The following is a 23971-nucleotide window of genomic DNA, read 5'->3' on the forward strand; positions in this document are numbered from 1 at the left end:
TGAGCACTTTTTCATGTGTCTGTTGGCCATTTGGATGTCTTCTTTGGGAAAATGTCTGTTCATGTCTTCTGCCCATTTCTTGATTGGATTCTTTGTTCTTTGGGTGTTGAGTTTGATGAGTTCTTTATAGATTTTGGATACTAGCCCTTTATCTGATATGTCATTTGCAAATATCTTCTCCCATTCTGTCGGTTGTCCTTTGGTTTTGTTGACTGTTTCCTTTGCTTTGCAAAAGCTTTTTATCTTGATGAAGTCCCAATAGTTCATTTTTGCCCTTGCTTCCCTTGCCTTTGGCGATGTTTCTAGGAAGAAGTTGCTTCGGCTGAGGTCAAAGAGGTTGCTGCCTGTGTTCTCCTTTAGGATTTGGATGGACTCCTGACTCACATTAAGGTCTTTCAACCATTTGGAGTCTATTTTTGTGTGTGGTGTAAGGAAATGGTCCAGTTTCATTCTTCTGCATGTGGCTATGCAATTTTCCCAACACCATTTGTTGAAGAGACTGTCTTTTTTCCACTGGACATTCTTTCCTGCTTTGTCAAAGATGAGTTGACCATAGAGTTGAGGGTCCATTTCTGGGCTCTCTATTCTGTTCCATTGATCTATGTGTGTATTTTTGTGCCAGTACCATGCTGTCTTGATGATGACAGCTTTGTAATAGAGCTGGAAGTCCAGAATTGTGATGCCGCTGGCTTTGCTTTTCTTTTTCAACATTCCTCTGGCTATGCGGGGTCTTTTCTGGTTCCATACAAATTTTAGGATTATTTGTTCCATTTCTTTGAAAAAAGTGGATAGTATTTTGATGGGGATTGCATTGAATGTGTAGATTGCTCTAGGTAGCATTGACATCTTCACAATATTTGTTCTTCCAATCCATGAGCATGGAACGTTTTTCCATTTCTTTGTGTCTTCCTCAATTTCCTTCATGAGTATTTTATAGTTTTTTGAGTAAAGATCCTTTATCTCTTTGGTTAGATTTATTCCTAGGTATCTTACGGTTTTGGGTGCAATTGTAAATTGGATCAACTCCTTAATTTCTGTTTCTTCTGTCTTGTTGTTGGTGTATAGGAATGCCACTGACTTCTGTGCATTGATTTTATATCCTGCCACTTTACTGAATTCCTGTATGAGTTCTAGCAGTTTTGGGTTTTCCACATAAAGTTTCATATCATCTGCAAAGAGTGAGAGTTTGACTTCTTCTTTGCCAATTTGGATGCCTTTGATTTCTTTTTGTTGTCTGATTGCTGTGGCTAGGACTTCCAATACTATGTTGAATAGCAGTGGTGATAGTGGACATCCCTGCCGCGTTCCTGACCTTAGGGGGAAAGTTCTCAGTTTTTCCCCATTGAGAATGATATTCGCTGTAGGTTTTTCATAGATGGCTTTTATGATATTGAGGTATGTACCCTCGATCCCTATACTCTGAAGAGTTTTGATCAAGAAAGGATGCTGTACTTTGTCAAAAGCTTTTTCTGCATCTATTGAGAGGATCATATGATTCTTGTTCTTTCTTTTGTTAATGTATTGTATCACATTGATTGATTTGCGGATGTTGAACCAACCTTGCAGCCCAGGGATAAATCCCACTTGGTCATGGTGAATAATCCTTTTAATGTACTGTTGAATCCTATTGGCTAGTATTTTGGTGAGAAGTTTTGCATCCATGTTCATCAGGGATATTGGTCTGTAAATCTCCTTTTTGATGGGGTCTTTGTCTGGTTTTGGGATCAAGGTAATGCTGGCCTCATAAAATGAGTTTGGAAGTTTTCCTTCCATTTCTATTTTTTGGAACAGTTTCAGAAGAATAGGTATTAATTCTTCTTGAAATGTTTAGTAGAATTCCCCTGGGAAGCCATCTGGCCCTGGGCTTTTGTTTTTTGGGAGATTTTTGATGACTGCTTCAATTTCCTTAGTGGTTATAGGTCTGTTCAGGTTTTCTATTTCATCCTGGTTCAGTTTTGGTAGTTGATATATCTCTAGGACTGCATCCATTTCTTCCAGATTATCTAATTTGCTGGCATAGAGTAGCTCATAATATGTTCTTATAATTGTTTGTATTTCTTTGGTGTTGGTTGTGATCTCTCCTCTTTCACTCATGATTTTGTTGATTTGGGTCATTTCTCTTCTCTTTTTGATAAGTCTGGCCAGGGGTTTATCAATCTTGTTAATTCTTTCAAAGAACCAGCTCCTAGTTTCGTTGATCTGTTCTACTGTTCTTTTAGTTTCTATTTCATTGATTTCTGCTCTGATCTTTATTATTTCTCTTCTCCTGCTGGGTTTAGGCTTTATTTGCTGTTCTTTCTCCAGCTCCTTTAGGTGTAGGGTTAGGTTGTGTACTTGAGACCTTTCTTGTTTCTTGAGAAAGGCTTGTATTGCTATATACTTTCCTCTTAGGACTGCCTTTGCTGCATCCCAAAGATTTTGAATAGTTGTGTTTTCATTTTCATTGGTTTCCATGTATTTTTTTAATTCTTCTTTAATTTCCTGGTTGACCCATTCATTCTTCAGTAGGATGCTCTTTAGCCTCCATGTATTTGAGTTCTTTCTGACTTTCCTCTTGTGATTGAGTTCTAATTTCAAAGCATTGTGGTCTGAAAATAGGCAGGGAGGGGCACCTGGGTGGCTCAGTCGTTAAGCGTCTGCCTTCGGCTCAGGTCATGATCCCAGGGTCCTGGGATCGAGCCCCACATCGGGCTCCTTGCTCAGCGGGAAGCCTGCTTCTCCCTCTCCCACTCCCCCTGCTTGTGTTCCCTCTCTCGCTGTCTCTCTCTCTGTCAAAAAATAAATAAAATCTTTGAAAATAGGCAGGGAATGATCCCAATCTTTTGGTACCGGTTGAGACCTGATTTATGACCTAGGATGTGATCTATTCTGGAGAATGTTCCATGGGCACTAGAGAAGAATGTGTTCCGTTGCTTTGGGGTGGAATGTTCTGAATATGTCTGTGAAGTCCATTTGGTCCAGTGTGTCATTTAAAGTCTTTATTTCCTTGTTGATCTTTTGCTTAGACGATCTGTCCATTTCAGTGAGGGGGGTGTTAAAGTCCCCCACTATTATTGTATTGTTGTCGATGTGTTTCTTTGCTTCTGTTATTAATTGCCTTATATAATTGGCTGCTCCCATGTTAGGGGCATAGATATTTACAATTGTTAGATCTTCTTGTTGGATAGATCCTTTAAGTAGGATATAATGTCCTTCCTCATCTCTTATTACAGTCTTTGGTTTAAAATCTAATTTGTCTGATATAAGGATTGCCACCCCAGCTTTCTTTTGGTGTCCATTAGCATGGTAAATGGTTTTCCACCCCCTCACTTTCAGTCTGGGGGTGTCTTTGGTTCTAAAATGAGTCTCTTGCAGACAGCATATCGATGGGTCTTGTTTTTTAATCCAGTCTGATAGCCTGTGTCTTTTGATTGGGGGGGAAGCCTGCTTCTCCCTCTCCCACTCCCCCTGCTTGTGTTCCCTCTCTCGCTGTGCCTCTCTCTGTCAAATAAATAAATAAAATCTTTAAAAAAATAAAAAAAGAAAGAATTTCTGTTCCCTAGCATTTTAGATTGCCTGGCCTCATCTCCTGCCCACTATCTTCTACTTTGCTTATAATTTCCATTTTCCATGCTTTCCACTACTGCTTCTTATTAATTTTATTATCCTTTTCCTCTCCATCACCTCAGTCCTTTCACTTGTCTCAAACTTTCTACACTCATTTATGATTTCACAACTTTTATTCTACTGCTGACTCTCCAGTTCACCTTTCACCAAAATGCCAGCATCACATTCTCAAAGTTTCAAATCTAGATATCCCATTGCCTCCAACTCAGCATGTCAAAGTGAGCATGTCATCCCCTTCTCATCTCAACCTCCCTACTTTTTATCTCCCAAGCTAGAAACTGGATTCTTTACTTTGATTCTTCCTTCTACTACATTCCCTAGATCCACTGAATCCATCAATTTATTTTTTCACGTATGTCTTCCTCACCATTTGCTTTTGCAGGAATATTGCCTTAGGCCAGTGTATAATGTGCATACATATCACCTGGAGAACTTAAAATGCAGATACTGAACCAGTAGGTATGGTAGCCAGCCGACAAGATGGCCTCTAATCATCCCCCATCACCCAATATTTACTTCCTGTTTTGTCTCCTCCTATATTGTATCAGGGTTGGTTTGTATGACCAAGAAAATAGGATAAAAATAATGGTTTATCATGTCTCAGATTAAAATATAGAAGACAATATGGCTTTTGTCTTGGTTTCCTGTGTCTCTCTCTCTCTCTCGGATCACTCACTCTGGGGAAAGCCAGCTACCATGCTGAGAAGTCACTCAGGCAGTATTTGGAGAGGCCAACATAGTGATAAATTGAAATGTCCAGCAAGCACTAGTGAAAACTGAAGCCTCCTGCCAACAGCCGCATGAGTGAGCTTGGAAGCAGGCCCTTCAGCTCCAGTCAAGCCTTCAGATGACTACAGCTCTGGCCAAAATCTTGACTACAACTTCGTGAAAGGCCCTGAGACAGAACCACCAAGCTAAGCCACACTGAGATTCTTGACCATAAAAATGTGAGATAAATGCTTGCTGTTTCAAACTGCCAAGTTTTGAGGTGATTTGTTACACAGCAAGAGATAACTTATACAGTAGGCCTGGGGTAAGGCCTGAAAAATTCTGCATTTTTAACAAGCTCTCAGGGGACACTAAAGGTGATGCTTCTGGAACTTGCTTTAGTAGTAAGCCCTATGCCATTGCAACACCTAATCCCTACCTCAGTGATCTCTCTGCTCCAATCCCATTATACTCCTGTTTTCCAACATATGATGGCTCCTTATTACCTATCATGTAATCTCAGTCTGTTATCGGTAAGACAAAAGGTAACGAGTATTGGCAAGGCTGTGGAGAAAAGGGAACCCTTGTACACTGTTGATGAGCATGTAAAATGGTACAGCCATTATGGAAAACAGTATGAAAGTTTCTCAAAAAATTAAAAGTAGAACTACCATATGATCCAGCAATCCCACTCCTGGGTATATATCCAAAGGAACTGAAATCAGTACCTTAAAGAGATATCTGCAACCCCAGGTTTATTGTAACATTATTCACATTAGTCAAAATATGGAACCAACTTAGGTGTCCTTCATCAGATAAATGGATAAAGAAAATGTGATACACACACACACATACACAGAGGAATATCTTTCAGCCATAAAAAGAAGGAAATCATGCCATTTGCAACAACATGGATGCACCTGGAGGGTATTATGTTAAGTGAAATAAGCCAGAGAAAGACAAATACTGTATGGTATCACTTATATATGGTATCTTTTTAAAAAGCTGATTTCATAGAAACAGAATAGAATGGTAGTTGCCAGGGGCTGGAGGGAAAGGGAAACAGGGGTGGTGTAGGTCAAAGGGCACAAATTTTCAGTTATGAGAAGGATATGTTCTGAGGATCTAGTACAGAGCATGATGACTATTTTTAATATGGTCTTGTACACTTGAAAGTTGCTAAGAGTAGTTCTTACACATTCTTACCACACAAACACAAAAAAAGAGTTAACTATGTGAGGTGATGAATGTGTTAATTATCTCATTCTTGGTAATCATTCTGCAAAGCATATGTTTATCAAATCATCACATTGTATACAAAAAAGTGCTCAGCCTGTCTTTCAAACCCTTAGAAGCTGGCCGTATTTATGCTTTATAGTCATATTTCCCACTGCTCTCTACAAGGCACTTTTTGCTCCTGTCAACCTGATTTCATTGTCTCCTGCACACAACACATTTATCCCTGCTACACGGCTATTTATTACTAGTATCTCTCTTTATTCCTTCACCATCAAGGAATGCCTTCCATCCCCCTCTACTATTCAAACTCAACCTTCAAGGCCTAGCTCAGGTCCCATTTCCCCCCACAAAACTTTTCCCACTTCTTTTTAATCTAACAGTTTTATGAACTATTATTTATAATATTATTTAACTATTAAATAAGTAATCTCAACTTTTAAACTAGATTTTAAGCATCTCGAGGTCAGAAATAGTGTCTCATAAGTCTTAGTAGCTTTAGGGCACCTGGCATAGAACTGGACACATGAAAATAAGTGTAAGTTGACTGAGTCTGCCTGTCACATTAAATGTGGCTGCATGCCTACAAGCACAGCCAAAATTTACTCCTGAGTTTTATAGCAATAGAGAGAATCCTTGCAAAATTCACCCCCTTCTCCCTACCTCCTTCCCCTATACCAAATTATTGTCTCATTTATTCGTTACACATCACTGGCAGGTAAGAAGGTAACATATTGAGAGAACAACTTTTATTATGGGCAGCGGTGAAAGGGGAAATAATGTCACAGTTAATCCAAAAACTATTTCATTTTGGATTTGAAATCCCTTCTGTGATCAGGAAAGCAGATGTGCTGTGAACTCATTAGAGTTGCCCTAAACAGTGTTGAAATCATACACAAGAACACAATGAGGGAGCCAGGGGAGAGACATCTGAGAACAGCAGTGGCTGATGAAGGAAAACTATCTGAGAAAGACAAATACTCCACAGATAACCCACAACAAAGGTAATTTAAGGAAAACAAGTAATGGGCGCCTGGGTGGCTCAGTCGTTAAGCGTCTGCCTTTGGCTCAGGTCATGATCCCAGGGTTCTGGGATCGAGTCCCACATCAGGCTCCCTGCTCAGCGGGAAGCCTGCTTCTCCCTCTCCCCTCCCCCTGCTTGTGTTCCCTCTCTCGCTGTGTCTATGTCAAATAAATAAATAAAATCTTAAAAAATAATAATAAAATAAACAAGTAATAGAGAGGTAGAGATAGAGGAAGGGAGGGAAAATTGAAGGAAGGAGGGAGGGAGAGGGAGAAAGAGAGAGAGATGACTCTGAGTCCTTGCATACTCCACACATCAGACTATAAAGACCATTTTACAAAAGGATAACATTTGCTATTTTTTGCTTATTGTCAGCAACTGTGCTAAACTCTTTACACAAATCAACTCATGTTAATCCATGCAAATTCCTGTGAGGTAGATGCTGCTACACATAGTCCCATTTCCCTGATGAGGAAGCTAAGGCTAAGGAAGGTTAAGTGATTTCCCCAAGATTGCACAGCTAGGAGTTGTTTGAGCTGGGATTTGAACCCAGGACTATCTGAAACCTAAACCCATATATTTTTTTTTTATTTGACAGAGAGAGAGAGAGAGACAGCAAGAGAGGGAACACAAGCAGGGGCAGAGCGAGAGGGAGAAGCAGGCTTCCCACCGAGCAGGGAGCCCGATGCGGGGCTCGATCCCAGGACCCTGGGATCATGACCTGAGCCGAAGGCAGACACCCAACGACTGAGCCACTCAGGAGACCCTAAACCCATATTTTTAATCTCCACACTGTAGATCTAGCCCTTATGTCCTCATTTTAGTAGATCTAGCATGGAAAGATCTATAGCAGATTCAGGAAATTTAGAAAGCAGGAAAAAGTTACTATTCAGTGCCTATCCACACCCGGATACCTGGTAACCTCCTGCCCCATGGCTTCCTATGGCTACCCAGGGGACCTCATCAGGCTGGGAATAAATCCCAGCCTTATTCTTCCAACAAAGTAAACTCATTCTATATTTCAGGCCCTTAATCCCACAGCCTGAGGGTTGGCAATGAATGTAATGAAATAATCAAATCCTGTTACCAGGTAACTAATGGGTTACTCCTCCCAGGTAATATAAAGCATTAGCTCCATTAAAACAAAAAACACCTAAAGAGGAAACCTAATGAGAAGAATTGGGGCACCTTGGCAGGCCCTCAGGGAAGAAGGTTTAGAGCCAAAAGACCTTTTCATGCCCCTCCCAGCATCCCTATTCTTCCTTCTGGGTTTGATGTGTGCCTTAAACATATCATTGCTTGCACTTTTCTTATTTAACAACCAGCAGAACAAAACGTGGCTTCTTTAAAAAAATTCTAATGTGGGGCGCCTGGGTGGCTCAGTCGTTAAGCGTCTGCCTTCAGCTCAGGTCGTGATCCCAGGGTCCTGGGATCGAGCCCCACATCAGGCTCCCTGCTCGGCGGGAAGCCTGCTTCTCTGTCTCCCACTCCCCCTGCTTGTGTTCCCTCTCACGCTGTGTCTCTCTCTATCAAATAAATAAATAAAATATTTTAAAAAAATTCTAATGAAGTTTCCAATTCTCAGTTAAATGAAACATCTCTCCATCCATCTATTTATCCCTGCCAAGCATTTGTGTTTTGAAGCTAGAAGTTTCATTATCTGAAATTTGCGGGCAATTACTAGGTCTAGTAACTCCCAAGATGTGAACATTTTTCCCAACAGTCTAAAGTGAAGAGTGGTTTGAGTAAGAGCGTGTGTGTGCTTTAAGGGGAGTGTCCCCTTAAAAAAGAAAGGCATGATGAAGGCAGGTGGGGGAAGGGGCAATAGGAATCATATTGGGCCATTTATTTGTCTTATTTGACATTGGTAGCTCCAGAAGTATTAATGAGCAGCCCTCCACATCCCAGGGGAACCTTTTGGATTTACAGCTTTAAAAAAGCACTCATCCTCATTTTGGCACAAAGTCAAACCAAAATTTGTCATAGTTTATAATGCTTGTTAATGAAGAACATCAAAAATTAATGCTCATCAGGGCGCTCATTAATATACACAATCCTTGCCAGTTTGACTTAATTAAGTGAAGCACCACTTCACAATAGTATTGTGGCCCAGCAGAGAGAAGGCTGTTCAGGTCTAAAGGATGTCCCCTTGGGACAACATTACTAGCATTGCAGGGTGGGGCACCCGCCAGCTTCTTCCAGAAACTCTTCCTGTTAGAAAACTGGAAGCTCTTAGAGAGCAAGTGGCAGTAGCTCCTGCTGGGATGTCTGATTCCAGACTCCAGTTTTCTTGTTCCACAGTGTTTGGTGAAATTAATTGAATTGGGGTCAGTGATACAATCAGATCTTGGCCAAGAAAAAGACCTCCAAAGAGAGAAGGAAGCTCAAGAGCTTAAGCTCAAGACAAAAGATTGGGGTGGAAGGGATGGAGAATAATAAAGAGAAGGTGACCCAAAAAAGATACAGCAAATAAAAAAAAGTAGGGATTAGGGGAGAAACAAGAGTGAGACAGATATCCAGATACTGTCATATTCCAAAGCAGAGGACACACAGGCGGGGCATTACTATTTGCATGAGGATTTATTATTCTTTTCGTCAGTTTAAGATTTTTGACTGTTCTTAAATGTTCAGGAACATCTCAAAATCATTAATTCCAGTGGGCCCCTGTAGATAAAAAACTAATACCTGAGCTCTGGAACTTGTAGCCAGTGCTTTTTAAGAGAATCTTGAACTTGAAACAAAGGAACAATGGAGAAAATAAAGGTGAGACAGGGGAATTTGAATCCCAGCTGTACTACTTAGTGTGCAAATGAGTGACCTTGGAGAAGCCATTTAATCTTGCTAAACCTCAGCTGCCTCATCTGTAAACGATGAGGGTGAACTGTATGAGATTACCATTTCATTTTTGTAGGTCCAAATGTTCAAATAGCGGCAATTTCATACGGTTTGACCTAATAAAAAGATTAAATAACAATATATTTTAAAACAATTTTTTAAACTGTAAAAAGCCAAAAATCATTTATGATCAGTCACAATTGTCGCTACATCAAAAAAGATATGCACATGTGTTATATTATGCTCTACTAATAAGAGCAGCTAAATCAGATCAAACCTCTTTCTCAAATTTTGCCAAAGGCCTTCCTGACTCAAGATTCAAGATTAGCCCAGGTCTACCACAGTGAAGCAATATTATTGACGCTGTTTAAGATCATTTTTAAATTCCTGCTTTGCTGCAATAGATACTTAACAGAGAGTGATCAAACTAATTTCCAAATAGCTCCCTAGGGGTGTGTGCATACACATGCACACCCTCAGCCATCCTTCTATCTCTCCTCAAATTGACCCAAAGCCTTATTGGAAAAAAAAATAGTACAGAGTTGTACAAGAAAAGTATCCATAATGGCATCACTTCAAAGTATCAATTATATCAAGTCCAAGTACTACCTAGGAGAGAAGGCACGCCAGCAAATTAGGGAATTTTAATAAAGATTATGCAGTTTCTAGAAATCAGAGTAGGCAATGGGTCTGGGCCAAGCAGGCTAGGCAAGGTAGAGTCATAGCAAAGGGAACAGGGAAGGTGAGGGTATGTAGTGGGTCAGATGCCTGATACACAACCAATAACCAAGAGGTCACAAACAGTTGAAGACAGAATAAGACAGAAACTGGGAGCTCTGTAAAAGGTACAAATGTGAAAGAAGTGACCAAATGTAGAGAAACTAAGAGATATAGATTAGGACAAAGTACAGTTCAAACAAAATAAAAAATACCAGTTTGGGGAAGGATCTAATTCAATGAGGCAAAACATTGCCTTGTCTCTCATCTCAGGAAATCATTATGCTTCTTGTGTGGGCAAGGATTGATTATGGTATTGCCAGACTGGGGCTCACAGAAATATTTAGAATACATGGCTAGAGTGAAGAAAGAGATGGTTAAACAAAAGACCATTTCTTTTTTTTTTTTTTAAGATTTTATTTATTTGCGAGAGAGAGAATGAGAGACAGAGAGCATGAGAGGGAGGAGGATCAGCGGGAGAAGCAGGCTCCCCGCTGAGCAGGGAGCCCAATGCGGGACTTGATCCCAGGACTCCAGGATCATGACCTGAGCTGAAGGCAGTCGCTTAACCAACTGAGCCACCCAGGCGCCCCTAAAAGACCATTTCTGATCAAGGATGGGAGGTTATTGGTAGGAAAGAGGGCTCTATCTGTAGTGGAAGGAAAGCAGCTAGTATTAGAGGATGTACACAGAAAGCCTGTACATACACGCACGCCTATGCCAATCAAGCTGTGAAGATTTAGATCTGAGGAGCAGAATATGATATTGTATTGGAATAATTTACCGTTGTACTGGGCACACATCTCTAATAGAGATAATGCTGCCTCCTTTGATAGGTGCATTGTATTGTGTCTGTCCAGCAGGCAATCTGGGCATTTTTTCTTCCTAAGTCTGAGCTTCATTCTCAAACAAACTGACAGTAGGGAATTTCAGTAATGACTTGACACCCTGCTTTAGCCCTTTCCTGCTCTGAAAACATTTCCCCTTTGGGCTTTTTGTGCAGAGACATATTAGTCTGGATTTACATTTGCTGGATTTCATTGTTTCTTTACTCGTTGTTGAACTTCATTCTCCAAACTTGGGATTTTGTTCATTGCATTGTCTTCCAGCTCATTAATGTAAATAATAAAGAGCCTGGTTTCTGATGCTGTTCCCTCTCAGAGCCATATTAATACTTCATTTCCAGCTTGACAAAGTCCTTTCAGCAGCTGCTTTGTTCAAGGCTTTGCTCCTCACAGTGACGATAGGTCAATTGTCTTATGGAAAAATTGAACCATAGGGCCTGAGGAGGGCATCTGTATTCCCCACATGTGACCATGGGGGATTAATGATGTAGGCAAAAATGCACCGAGTCCACTTCTAAGGCTCCCTCTGGAGACTTAGCCTCCTGTTCCTGTGTTCTTTCCAAATTTGTTCTTTTTAGCATTAATTATGAAGACAATGAGCTCAGTGCCAAAGTGTAAGAGCTGAATCCCCAGTTATACAACAGGGAATGAAAAGTCTGTTTGTCAGTCAAGATAGCTTTTCTTTCTCTAGGAACGGAGAGTGTAATGGCCCAGTGAGGTCAGCTCAGAGTGCCTAAAGCATGCTTACTTTATTAGAGTAGATTACTTAACATCCTGCGCATAGTGGGTGCTTGGATTTCTGGTGAATGATAGACTTACAGTATCTGGCTGGAGAAAATGTTCCGGGGACAAGGACTGGTGGGGTAATACTCACCAAAATCACCAATCCCCTTTTCCATCAGATATTGCTCTGGAATATTTAGTGAGACATATAAGTCTAACATAGAAAATTGAGGTTTTGAAGAGCCATATAAAAAACCAGTTATAGACTAAAAAAGAATGAAAACATTCTGGACAGATGGCCACATGGAGCCAACGGAGGAGGCAGTACTATAAAGTACAGTGTGGGGAGGAAGCTAATAGGAGCTTTGAATGATCAGAGAGCAGCATCTAGCACCAAATTATCCATAGGGAAGCCAGGCAAGAGGAAGAAATACTGTCAGGGCAGCCTCTACTCCAGGTGCACCAACTCTGAATACAGAACTGGAAACCAGTTTTAAGATGGTTACCCGTGGCTTCCTAGTCAGCCCCAAACACTCTGTTCCCTGGGTAAATGGAAGTCCATTTGTTTCATATCCAGCTTATACCACCTCTGAGTATACAAAACAAAACAAAAAATAAATAAAATAAAGAGGTGAGACTGAAAATGCTAATCACTAGAATCAAATTCATACAAACTAGAAGAAAGAGGTGAGAGCACTATCCCTTGAATGCTGCATGTTTAGGGAGCACAGGTACTAGGGGATCTAGCCCTTTAATAAGACCCTCATCCTGACACCCTCATCTATCTCCCCAACAGTTTCATCAGACCCATTTATGCCCCTTCCTTTCAAAGTATTCGGAGTCCTGCTCTCTACTAGGTGGAAGGGATAGTATTATGATTAGGTAAAAAAATATCTGCTAGAATGGGTTACACATCTCCAAAATAAATGTAACATCCGGGGCGCCTGGGTGGCTCAGTCGTTAAGCGTCCACCTTCGTCTCAGGTCATGATCTCAGGGTCCTGGGATTGAGCCCCGCATCAGGCTCCCTGCTCAGCAGGAAGCCTGCTTCTCCCTCTCCCACTCCCCCTGCTTGTGTTCCCTCTCTCGCTGTGTTTCTCTCTGTTAAATAAATAAAATTTAAAAAAAAAAATGTAACATCCTATGCTCTGAGAGGCAAAATAGTGTAAGGGTTAAGAACAGACTCTGGAATTAAAAGAAATAGGTATGTTAATATCTATGAGGCCCTTAGACATTCCTAGCATATAGTAAATGCTACACAAGTATTTATTAAATAAACTACATTTATTAAAATTCATTTAGAAAGTTCTTAAACAGTAATCTTCAATAATAAGGTGTAAGGCACTGTAAGAAAAGGATATTTTGGAGTACTCCTCACATCACATTACATGAATAACCATCTAACAAGGCCCTAAGACCCTTAGATGTCTATTCACCCAGGATGGATTGACTGCCCATGACTCTCCACCTTCAATGATTCTTTTGCTATCCAGTGAAAATATCCAGGACACAAGCTAAAAAGCAAAAGCTATGGTTTCTATGCCTCTGTATCTCCAGACCTTTGCCTCCTGTCTGCCTTTGCAAAGTGCTTTCAGCTAAACACAAATCAGATTCAGCTCCATTAACAACTCTGCAGACAATAGCTGAGGTTTATTGCTTGGCAACTTCCACCCTCCCACTCACTTCCCTGTTTCCTGCTGAATAAACTCATGCTCCTGCCCAGGTGGTTAAGGATGTATCGGTAGGTCACCAGCATGGGTCAATCTCTCACAGTCTGTAGGGCTGTGGAGGAGGGGAAGACGAAAATGAACTAGAGGTCAGTCCTTGTTTGTATAAAGTGGCCAGTCAAACAGGAAACAAAACCCAATATCTATATGAAAAGATTTTGCCTTATACATTAAAGGCTCCCAGTGGGCAGTCTGACACTAACTGGATAGCTAAAAGAAAGCTATTGCTTCATTGTGACCTGAGCAAAGACTAAGAATGATGAAATTGATGGGATTTTAATTCTTCTGGTGTGGTACTAAGTTGAAAAACCTTATGAGACACAGGAACCTGGTGGAGCATACTGAGAACCAGGGCTTTAGCAGTATTTTGTTCCCACTCCTTAAAAAAGACCAATGACTGGCAGAAATAGGCACAAAACTAGATTGTTCACATTTTGAAGACCCTCACTTGGCAAGCATTTTGAATAGATAGTAGAATCAGGTCTAACCTGAAACAAAACTAAGACATCCTTTTTATCTTTAATTTGTTTCCATCCCTTTGTTTCTCCTCTTCCCAGTACCCTCTTAGTGACCCCTGGCTTTCTGAGAGTCCTGTCCCCACACATTTGTCACCACAAAGAAACCTGACCTTGGGGTACGTGGCTGGCTCAGTCAGTGGAACATGCAACACTTGATCTCAGGGTCATGAGTTTGAGCCCCACGTTGGTCATAGAGCTTAATTAATGAAAAAAAAAAAGAAAGAAAGAAACCTGACCTTTCCCATCACTGACACGTATATTGGCAATGTAGTCCCCTACTCCCTCCTATTTCACTCCCTGAATGTAGCCTATATCCTATTCTTTTGTAATCTGCTTCCTAAAGTATTAGTAATTTAATGAACAAAACTGTGTCAAGGTATCAAAGGCTAAAAATGTATCAGTGTGTTATCCTTATTTGGTATGGCAGAGACTGTTAGCTGTCCTTCAAAATCTACTGACTCTCCAGGCTCACTCTTCTTTTCCACCAGCTAAGTGTAGATGTCAATGAGGCCTTAGGAAATTGAGGGGCCACAAGATAGGGAAAATTCAAATCTTTAAATGACTGTGCAGAGGAGAACCTCTTGCTGACTTGAATATTCACATAAACTACTACATGAGCAAGAAATAAATTATTGTGTTGATACATTACACATTTATTTGGGTTTACTCATTGCCACAAACTAACCCAGTCTACTCTTACAAAGATACCTGTATTTTTACAGATGTCTGCTATAGACACAATCCTTTATCTCAAAGGGCTGAATCTAATAGTAATAAATTGCAGGTATCACAGATAGAGATTTTAGGGATACAGCTTTTTGTAGTAACCATCACATCACCAACAAAGACAAATCATAGATGGATTCAGCCACAGAGTATGATGGAAAAGGAAACTGGACCAAGCAAAGACCCATTAACTAGGATAGGTGCTGAGGAAACCTGACCAGAATGCAGAGGCTGGCCTTAGCCAGGACAGTTGAGATTTCCAGAGCAGTATCCATAGATTCAAACAGTGGTCAAAAAGAGGAGATCTAATCCAGCAACAAGAAATTCTAGAAAGTTTCCAACCCAGAAATCAAGCATAGTGTCTGTCATCATCATGACTTGTCCATATCTTGCCAATTGATAGGATATCAAGGAGTGGGCTGGGGCAACAGTCTAGGGAAAGAAGATTGCAGGAAGTAGGCAAGATGTAGGGTGGGGACATAGCCCTAGAGGGAGACAAGGAGGGACTACTGGACAAACTGGATAGAGATTAAAGCAAAAGTCCACCTAGAAAGAGAGGTGGGGAGCACTGCAATTCAGGGGTAGAATGAATGCATAAAGCTCATCCCTGGCTGAGTGTTTTAAGCTCCACTAAAAGAGGTCTGAGATTGCTGGCATATTTTCTGTCATTTAAAAAACTGACTTAGGAATGGGGTGGGGGTGGTCTGGGCTGCAAGTAGGTCCCATCAATAGAGTACCAAGGCATAGGGAAGGCAAAGACAAAGGAAATGTAGGGAGGATCTGACAATTTAAAGACCTAAGTTTCAGATAATGTTAGTGCTGGCCAACAAATCTTCATATTTGTCAGAAAGGATGGCTAATGTCAAATCATAGACGAACAATTAAAAAGGCATAAGATTGTCTTCATTAAATTGGTACTATTAAAGACCAGAACTATTAGCACATTTAAGCATGCATGACCAGTACCTCTTACTGGTTAGTGAGCAAATCCTCTTTGTCCTTGCAAGATTCCACATTAGCCAGATTCAAAGAATCATCTAGTTAATAATGGCCATGGCTGGAGTTGGGACTTCATCAGTAGAAATTGCTAAAAAAAAAAATATGTTTTCAGTCTCATTTTGCAATAGTGATCACTTCTGACATTGGATTGTTTGTTGTACATTTATTATCTGTCTCCCTCTGAGCCCTTTCACAGCAGCTAAAGTACTCCCTCTGATGGTCTCTAGGTTTCACTCACAGCTAACAACAGGGCATTTTTCTTTTGGATTTTTCCTCACAATGCTTCTAACACCCCCCAATGCCAGAACCCTGACAAGCACTTAGTTCAAGCTTTGATTTAATTCCCTTGGTCCTTTTTTTAGCAAATAAAAAAAAGTATGATGTGTACTAGAAGTTGGAATACACATACAATACAAATATACAATGTGCATATAACATATACATAATTTAGCAACTTCACTCTGCCTGATTCTAAAAGACTTTGCTTACAAAACACTTTGTAAAATTCAAATCAATTTTGAAATGCTGTCTTGCCAACCTAGAATGGGGTAATATCAATGGTGCCTTACAGAGGAAGAGGAATTGCAGTATCCAATCATTGAGACAAGGAAGCTGGCTACACAGTGTGATATGGACAGCAAAAGGCCAAACCCACCATACAAAACCCTATAATTCCAACCATTCATGTCAAAGAGATTATGAAAGCCAGGAAAAGAACCTGCAGGCATTTCTCCTTGAGCAGCCAGGTTTGTAAAACCCCTATGATGCCTCTGTAAAACCCCACTGATCATGCCTTATTTGTCTTTCCTGTACTCCATGCATTCTTTCTACTTTACCCCAGATCTCTAACACCTAAGATGAGCGCCATAGCCTCTTCCTGCTTTATTCCATAATCATACTTTACTCTACCACAGAAAATCAATAACAAGAACCATAGCCCCGGGATACCTGGGTGGCTCAGTAGGTTGGGCATCTGCCTTTGGCTCAGATCATGATCCCAGGGTCCTGGGATGGAGTCCCGCATCGGGCTCCTTGCTCGGCGGGCAGCCTGCCTCTCCTTCTGCCTGCCACTCCCTCTGCTTGTGCTGGCTCGATCTCTTGCTCTCTCTCTCTCTCTCTGATAAATGGATAAATAAAATCTTTTAAAAAAAGAAACATAGCCCTCTTTTCTGAACACTACAGCAATGTTATCAAGTTAAAACAAAACAAAACAAAAAAGTATTCAAACACCGTTTACAAAATAGTGCTGGGCTGTGATGAAGTCTCACTGATTTTTTACAGAATCAGAAAAATAAGGTCAAAGCAATGAGAGTTTGTCATAAAGCTAAATGTATTCAATTAAAAGGATTGTTTTTTATTCTGCAACTATAAGTAGGGAAGGGTATTAAAGTGCCCTTTTGTTTATGAAACTATGGTGATAGTAGTTGGTGATTGAGATTCAGCTTATTTTTGTTTTTATTATTATTATATTACTTTGCAAAAATAAAAATAAACTACCTGCGAGAAATAAAGAATAAAGACATTGACTCGTTTATCAAATTAGCTCCTTTAAACATACCAGGAATGAGATTAGAAACAGCGTGGAAAGGGGGCACCTGGGTGGCTCAGACGTTAAGCGTCTGCCTTCAGCTCAGGTCATGGTCCCAAGGTCCTGGGATCAAGCCCCGCATCGGGCTCCCTGCTCAGCGGGAAGCCTGCTTCTCCCTCTCCCACTCCCCCTGCTTGTGTTCCTGCTCTTCCTGTCTCTCTCTCTGTCAAATAAATAAAATCTTAAAAAAAAAAAAAAAAGAAACAGCGTGGAAAGTCAGGTGGCTCTGTTTCAGTGGGAGGAGAAGAGAGAGCCAAAGAAAGGCAGACTCAGCTTCAGCTCCACAGGTGAGGCATTTTTTGATAACTGCATCCTGGAAGGTGGTGAAAGGAGCAAGAGGATTGGTGCAGAAGAGAACCTGGGGTATACTGAAAATAAACTCTTTTTGATTTTATATTGAAACCCAAATCCAACTGCAGCCCTCTCATTTGCCTAATTACAGTGACTCTCAAAACTGCACATTGGGATACATTGCACTGACATCATTTGGAATTAAAACTCAAATTTTATTCTGATAGCAATTAAATTCCCAATTACCTGGAAGGCAAACACAGTTATGCAAATTATAGATGCAGGCTGACTAATATTAGAACGCAAATGGTTATCACTTCAGAAGTAGGCATTTTGCATCTCATCTCCTTTCCCTTTTTAAAGGCTGCAGTGAAATTTAGTTTAACTGGACTTCATGAGTTACAGAACTAAACTCCATTAGTTTTCTGAATATAAAATGTTAGTTTAGCTTATCTGAAAATTGATCTTCTCCCAAGACTATCCCCTTAATCTTTTTCTCCCTCTACTTCTTCATAAATGTATTATCTCATTCAGCCACTATATTATTTATCATCTATTATTATTTATTAATTCCTAACACTATCATATAATTCAGCAATGGAATTTTTGCTCTAATGCTTTTCAGTACATTTGCATACTGAATAAAACCATATTGATTCTTAAGGATTTTTATGCTCTAGAAATGCTTGCTGCAGACAAATTTGCAAACAAATTTTTATTTGGTTTCCGAAGACATTATTTTGACATGATTTCAACTGACGCCAACGAATCAAACCAAGTTCTACAATAAATGCCTTCTTAATGGGTTTTATGCTATTTGTTTTAGTTGACACCATTTATTATAATTTAACAGCATTTCCTTCCTAGGAAAGTCCAAAATCAATAAAAAATGGTGACATATGTTTGTATTTACTTGGAAATACAAATGCAACCAAAGGGCTCTGTCAGCCTACAATTAATAGAGTACAAGATGTTGTGGTTTGGGGCTATCTGATTGTCTGTCTTGTAATATGAATTTTGAAATAGCTTGGGATTCTTGCTCCTCAACTTTCAGGTTAGGATAGAATTTCACATTAATGATAAATCACCCTGGATATGTGGTTTTCTATCTCAATTTGCTGCAACGTAGCTTCATCCATTCACAAGGCAGGGGGGAGTGGGACTACATGTGGTATAAGGAGAACAACAAGCTGGTAATAAAATATTAAGACAAAGAAATAAATACATTTGAAATATTATTACTGAGAGAGATGCTGAAACTGACACAACTGTATTTTCTTCCAACTATCATGGTGCATAGGCTGGCAATGAAAATCCCAAAGCCCAAAACTGGACACAGAGTTTCAACATCAAGTTCTCCTCACAACAAGCCTCTGGCCTTTTAGATAAATTCTTCTTCATATTGACAGTACAGAAATATGATTAAGGATTCCAAGGAGAAAAAAATACCCTGCTCTGCCAACCCTTTCACAAATACATTTTCAGGATCTGCCTGTCCCTTGACCCAGGTTTAGTCCCTCGGTTATCTTCTGAGGACCAGGTACAAATGAAATTCTATCATAGAATTATAACATCTCATGGTTAGAAGCATCTTAAAAGTCATCTAGTTTAGTGGCTCCCAAAGGCTAGTCCAGGGACTGATGCCAAATCCTAATGAAATTTTGCAGGTCTGTGAAAAATAAGGGCAATGTGGTAGAAGGCTAAGTTTATTAAAGAACTTTGCTTTATTCTATTTGGGGAATATGAAATGATGGTGTTTGAAATGGTAGTTTGTTTTTTTTTTTCTTTGTGTCCTCATTAGAGGGTGAAACTTCATTTCTTGTCTTAGATCTCCATGGGGAGAGAGCTCCACTAGAATAATACTCCTCTTTTATTCCTCATTTATTCCTCTTCATGGGAGGAGAAGTGAATTATTTGATTTAATAAGTTTGAAAAAAGAAACTGAGCATCTTCGACTTGGTCCCTTCTGAGTTTCTCACTTTCTGGAGCCACCTTGTTCATGGATGTTCACATTCTGTGCCAAATAGGAAAGAGACTAACTCCTACAGAGAAGATCTGTAGTTGTTCAGCTGGGACAAAGACCAGGTGGGTAAGTTGAGTAACGTATTAGCATACCTACTTAGATGCCAATCTAAGCCAAAATCTCCATTTCTACTTTATCAGTGCTAGCACTGATAGTTTAGCTTCCAGCTAATTCCTATATCTACATCTCAATTAGGAGCCAATAGATAACACTTATGGAATACTTACTGTGAACAAGGCACTGTTCATATGCTTTACACTTGAGGTAGGTATTATTATCACATTTTACAGATGAGGAAACTGAGGCACAAAAAATTAAAGGAATTTTCCTAAGGTCATTCAGCTGATAAGTGACACAGTCTATATTCAGACCCAGGCAGCCTGGCTCCAATTTCCAATGTGTTTCACTCAAGAAGAGAATAAAAGTGTTACCCATTACCAAAGTATGTTATCCCCCAAACCTTATCAGGCCTCACTTCGTTAAAAAATTAGAAGTGGGAGACCTATATTGGTACTTCAAATTTTTTTTTCATTTTTATTAACTAGTTATACAGATCCAGTACTCTACCAACAATTCACTTGATCCAAGCATTCATGCACTTCTCTTCCTGCCCTACATCTTCCTGCCCTCCATCTATGTATCTGAAGACCAGAAATAATAGGAAACACTATCAAGGCTTTCCTTTCTTGTTAGGACAGCCTCCAGTTGATACTGAACTGAAATCTGCTCTTAGATTTGTCATAAGTAGCCACACAGAACAAATTTAATCCCTTGTAGATGAAGCAGCTGTCCCTAAACAATTTTTGCACTCCTAATTAAACATCCTGGGTTCCTCTACATTGTGGCTTGGAGTCCCTTCATTGCACTGGTAATCCTCTTCTGAAAGGACACCAGTCTGATCATATCTCTTTAAAGGATGGTTTCCAAAAGGAATCTAATACTCCAGGTGAAGTCTGGTCAATAATGATTAGATCAGTCCCATTTCCTTGCTAGTTTGGGATTTTTACACTTCTATAAATATCCCCTCCTTCCCTCTTCACCCAATTTAAATGAGTGATTTTGTCCAACTAAATCATCTGGAAGCATATGGCTCAGACCATAGGAGTTTCCTATCTTAACTTTTATCTTGAAATTAAATGACCATCCAGTTTACATGTGATAAGATGGTCAGAGAGAGGGGCGCCTGGGTGGCTCAGTCGTTAAACGTCTGCCTCCGGCTCAGGTCATGATCCCAGGGTCCTGGGATCAAGTCCCACATCGGGCTCCCTGCTTGGCAGGAAGCCTGCTTCTCCTTCCCCCACTCCCCCTGCTTGTGTTCCCTCTCTCGCTGTGTCTCTCTCTGTCAGATAAATAAATAAAATCTTAAAAAAAATGCATTTAAGATGGTCAGAGAGGTCACTTATACTCACATATATGTTTGATACCACCTGGTACTTAGGTCCTGACCCAGGTCTACTGATATTTGATGATATTTGATGATAGCCTGATCTGACAATTGATCCTGTCATGCCCTTTGGTTTCCCTGAAAAGGGATCTTGAATGCCAGGACTCTTGAGTCACCCTCAGGCCTGTCACAACTGTTTTCCCTATTCAGTTTGTTTATCATGTGTGCCTTTGGCTGCATCTATAAAATATCAAAACATCCAATTTATTCTGTCAATAAATCGGGCAATTGAATGGGTAAAGATTAGTCAAATCAGTTGTTTATCAGCACGTAGAGAAACACAGTGGTCCAAATATAAAATACTTAATAATGATGTTAAGGTACATTTATTTATGACAGACCCTTAATGAATTGGAGAATAGTCAGAATTTTTAGGGAGCGTTCCTAAACTTTTAAGATTGATGTCATAAAAAGCAAACATATCCATCTTCCCACAAAATTTCTCTGCCACAGTTGAACATAGAATCTTAGGCTATAGGGAATACTGATATGACTCAATCTGGAAGGTCTTAAATTCTTATAAAAACATGAGAAAGGGACAAAATAATTCAGAGAAAGGATAATGAATACATTCAGAATGCATAAATTAGTTATATCATAAACTAGTTGAGTGCCTGTGAGACACCTTTAAAAAGCCAGATTCATCCATGAATCTCAAAAGATTTTCTGATCATTAATCCATAAATTCATATAATACTGTTAAAAAAAAAAACACAGGCTCAAGATGGAGCACTTACACTATGCCAAATTGCCAAACCAAGATTTAATACCTAATCTAATTGCAGTTTCAATCTCCCCCCGAAATGTAGTCTTAACAGGTCAGTCAGAAATTTTCTGGTCAGCACCAGTGTGGTAGTCTGCACTCTCCATCCCCCAAAGGAAGATGATGTAATCTGCATGATAAAACCCTCTCCCTTCCCCGCCCCCCCCCCCCCCCCGCAAGGGAGGGTGACCCTGCCTGAAAACCCTTTCCTCTGTTTTGCTAATAACTTCCTTGTCCCCCCCTCCTTCCTATAAAAACTGCTGTTTTTGTACTGACTCCTTAGATCTACTTGCTAGATGGGATACTGCCTGATTCATGAACCATTTAATAAAGTCAATTAGATCTTCAAATGTACACAATTTAATTTTGTTTTTTAACAATACTATAAGGAAAGAGGATAATGATAAATTATTATTTTAAATGTAACAACCCAGAGGTTGTATAGCTTGTCTGAGGATAACAAATACAACATTTAGAAACTGAAACACACAAAAGAAATTCTCAGTCTGACCTTTTATCAGTTTATAAAGATCATATGGCCCCAGTCATCTCAACAAAATAACAATAACTCAGTAGCAATTTAGGACTAAGTATTTGGCTTTTTTCTAACTTTTTATAAATGAAACCATAAACCACATGAAAGCATTTTGACAATGTTGTTAGGAAGGAGGTGATAGAAACCTGAGCTTTAACTAAAATGATATCATTTTAAATAAATTCACTTTACTTGAATTCTAATTTGGATAATTGATTTCTTAAAAGGTCATTTAATTTACTTTTTGAAGTATCTAAGAATGTTACATAAGGAATTTTTACACTGGAATGAATACCTTGTGTTAAAACATAGTATTTAGTAGTGAGATATAGCATCACACCTATACTTTCTAGATACTATTTAGGTCCATAGAAAAAGTGAAGATGGGGCGCCTGGGTGGCTCAGTTGGTTAAGCGACTGCCTTCGGCTCAGGTCATGATCCTGGAGTCCCGGGATCGAGTCCCGCATTGGGCTCCCTGCTCGGCAGGGGGTCTGCTTCTCCCTCTGACCCTCCTCCCTCTCATGCTCTCTGTCTCTCATTCTCTCTGTCTCAAATAAATAAAATCTTTAAAAAAAAAAAAAAGAAAAAAGAAAAAGTGAAGATGTATGCTCAAGAAGTCAACAAGGCTTAAGATAAATCTTTTTCCTGAAGAAGGATAAAAGGAACAGTGGACCTATGGCAGAAGAGAGACTCCCAAACAACAGCCCCCCTTGCAAATAATCATGGGAATAAGAAATTCTTCTTGACACATAATCAGTATTTGTAACACATTCCATCTGGCAAGAGGGAAGAGGTGCACGTGGGAACACATCTCCAGTATTCTAATGTGAGTCAGTAGTAAAATAGGATTTGTCTTACAGTCAAAATTGATGGAATACATCAATTTGGTCAAGCAACAGATACTGATAGAATATTGAGAGATTAAAGAAATTTGTTGTCCCAATGCCTTTCATGTACTGAATGAGTTCCATTCCTCAAAGGAATGCTCAGTTGAAAGCCTAAATACAAAAATGGTTAAAGAAAACTGGGGAGGAGAGAATAAAAATGACAGCAATAAAAAGATGCTTAAACAAAATGTGTTGAAAAAAATATTTTAAGAATAATTATTTTACTCTCGCAATTTGCTTATAATTTTTATGGCTGAACTTGCTACAAAAATTGTACCTTTGGTTCTGTTCCAAAATAATTGCCATTTATTAGATCCTGCAACTATTCATCATGTTTACCAGTCATGTGTATCAGTCAATAGGCCCCTTTGATTTCAATACAAGTTATATGGGAATCAAAGTTTGGGATTACCAAAATGTTTTCCCTTTCCTACCTGGAAACCATTTACCTACAGGTAGGACTGAAACTAAGGAAGGTCAGTTGTCTCATCACAATACCTTAAGGAAGACAATTTTGTCCTAGGCTCCTCCTGCCCTGCTGTCCTGGCTCCATTCACTTTTTCCCTCTACTGCCTTTTGCTCTCTGCACTCCTTGAGCTTCTGCTTCTACCAGGGTATTCAGGAATCTCACCTTCCCTCCTAACCTAATCACTGCAATAACCTTTTCTCTTAAGTGTTCCCTTCCCTCAGAGTCTTGCTCTCTGGTTTTCAATATGAAGACAAAATATCCTATAACAGAATCTGCTAGTAAGGGGAATTTAACATAGTTGTTAAGA

General features: G+C 39.7%; 1 protein-coding gene across 4 annotated transcripts in view; it reads right to left on the reverse strand.

Annotated features, from left to right (window-relative positions):
• SMARCA1 (SWI/SNF related, matrix associated, actin dependent regulator of chromatin, subfamily a, member 1) overlaps positions 1 to 23971 on the reverse strand; it is a 776730-nt gene that overhangs the window by 390777 nt on the left and 361982 nt on the right. For 2 of the 4 annotated variants that reach the window (XR_004679785.1, XR_004679781.1), the window contains exon 25: positions 15631 to 15751. Coding sequence is in view for 1 of the 4 variants with exons in the window: in XM_035008363.1 (XP_034864254.1) it covers positions 15698 to 15751 (54 nt within the window). In the remaining 3 variants the exon portion in view is untranslated. Of the gene's footprint in view, positions 1 to 15440; positions 15752 to 23971 lie in introns of those variants that run through there. The other 2 variants (XM_035008363.1, XM_035008366.1) reach the window with 2 other exon arrangements.

The sequence above is a fragment of the Mirounga leonina genome, unplaced genomic scaffold (assembly GCF_011800145.1).
Source record: "Mirounga leonina isolate KUSES-001 unplaced genomic scaffold, KU_Mleo_1.0 Mir_101664, whole genome shotgun sequence".
NCBI lineage: Eukaryota > Metazoa > Chordata > Mammalia > Carnivora > Phocidae > Mirounga > Mirounga leonina.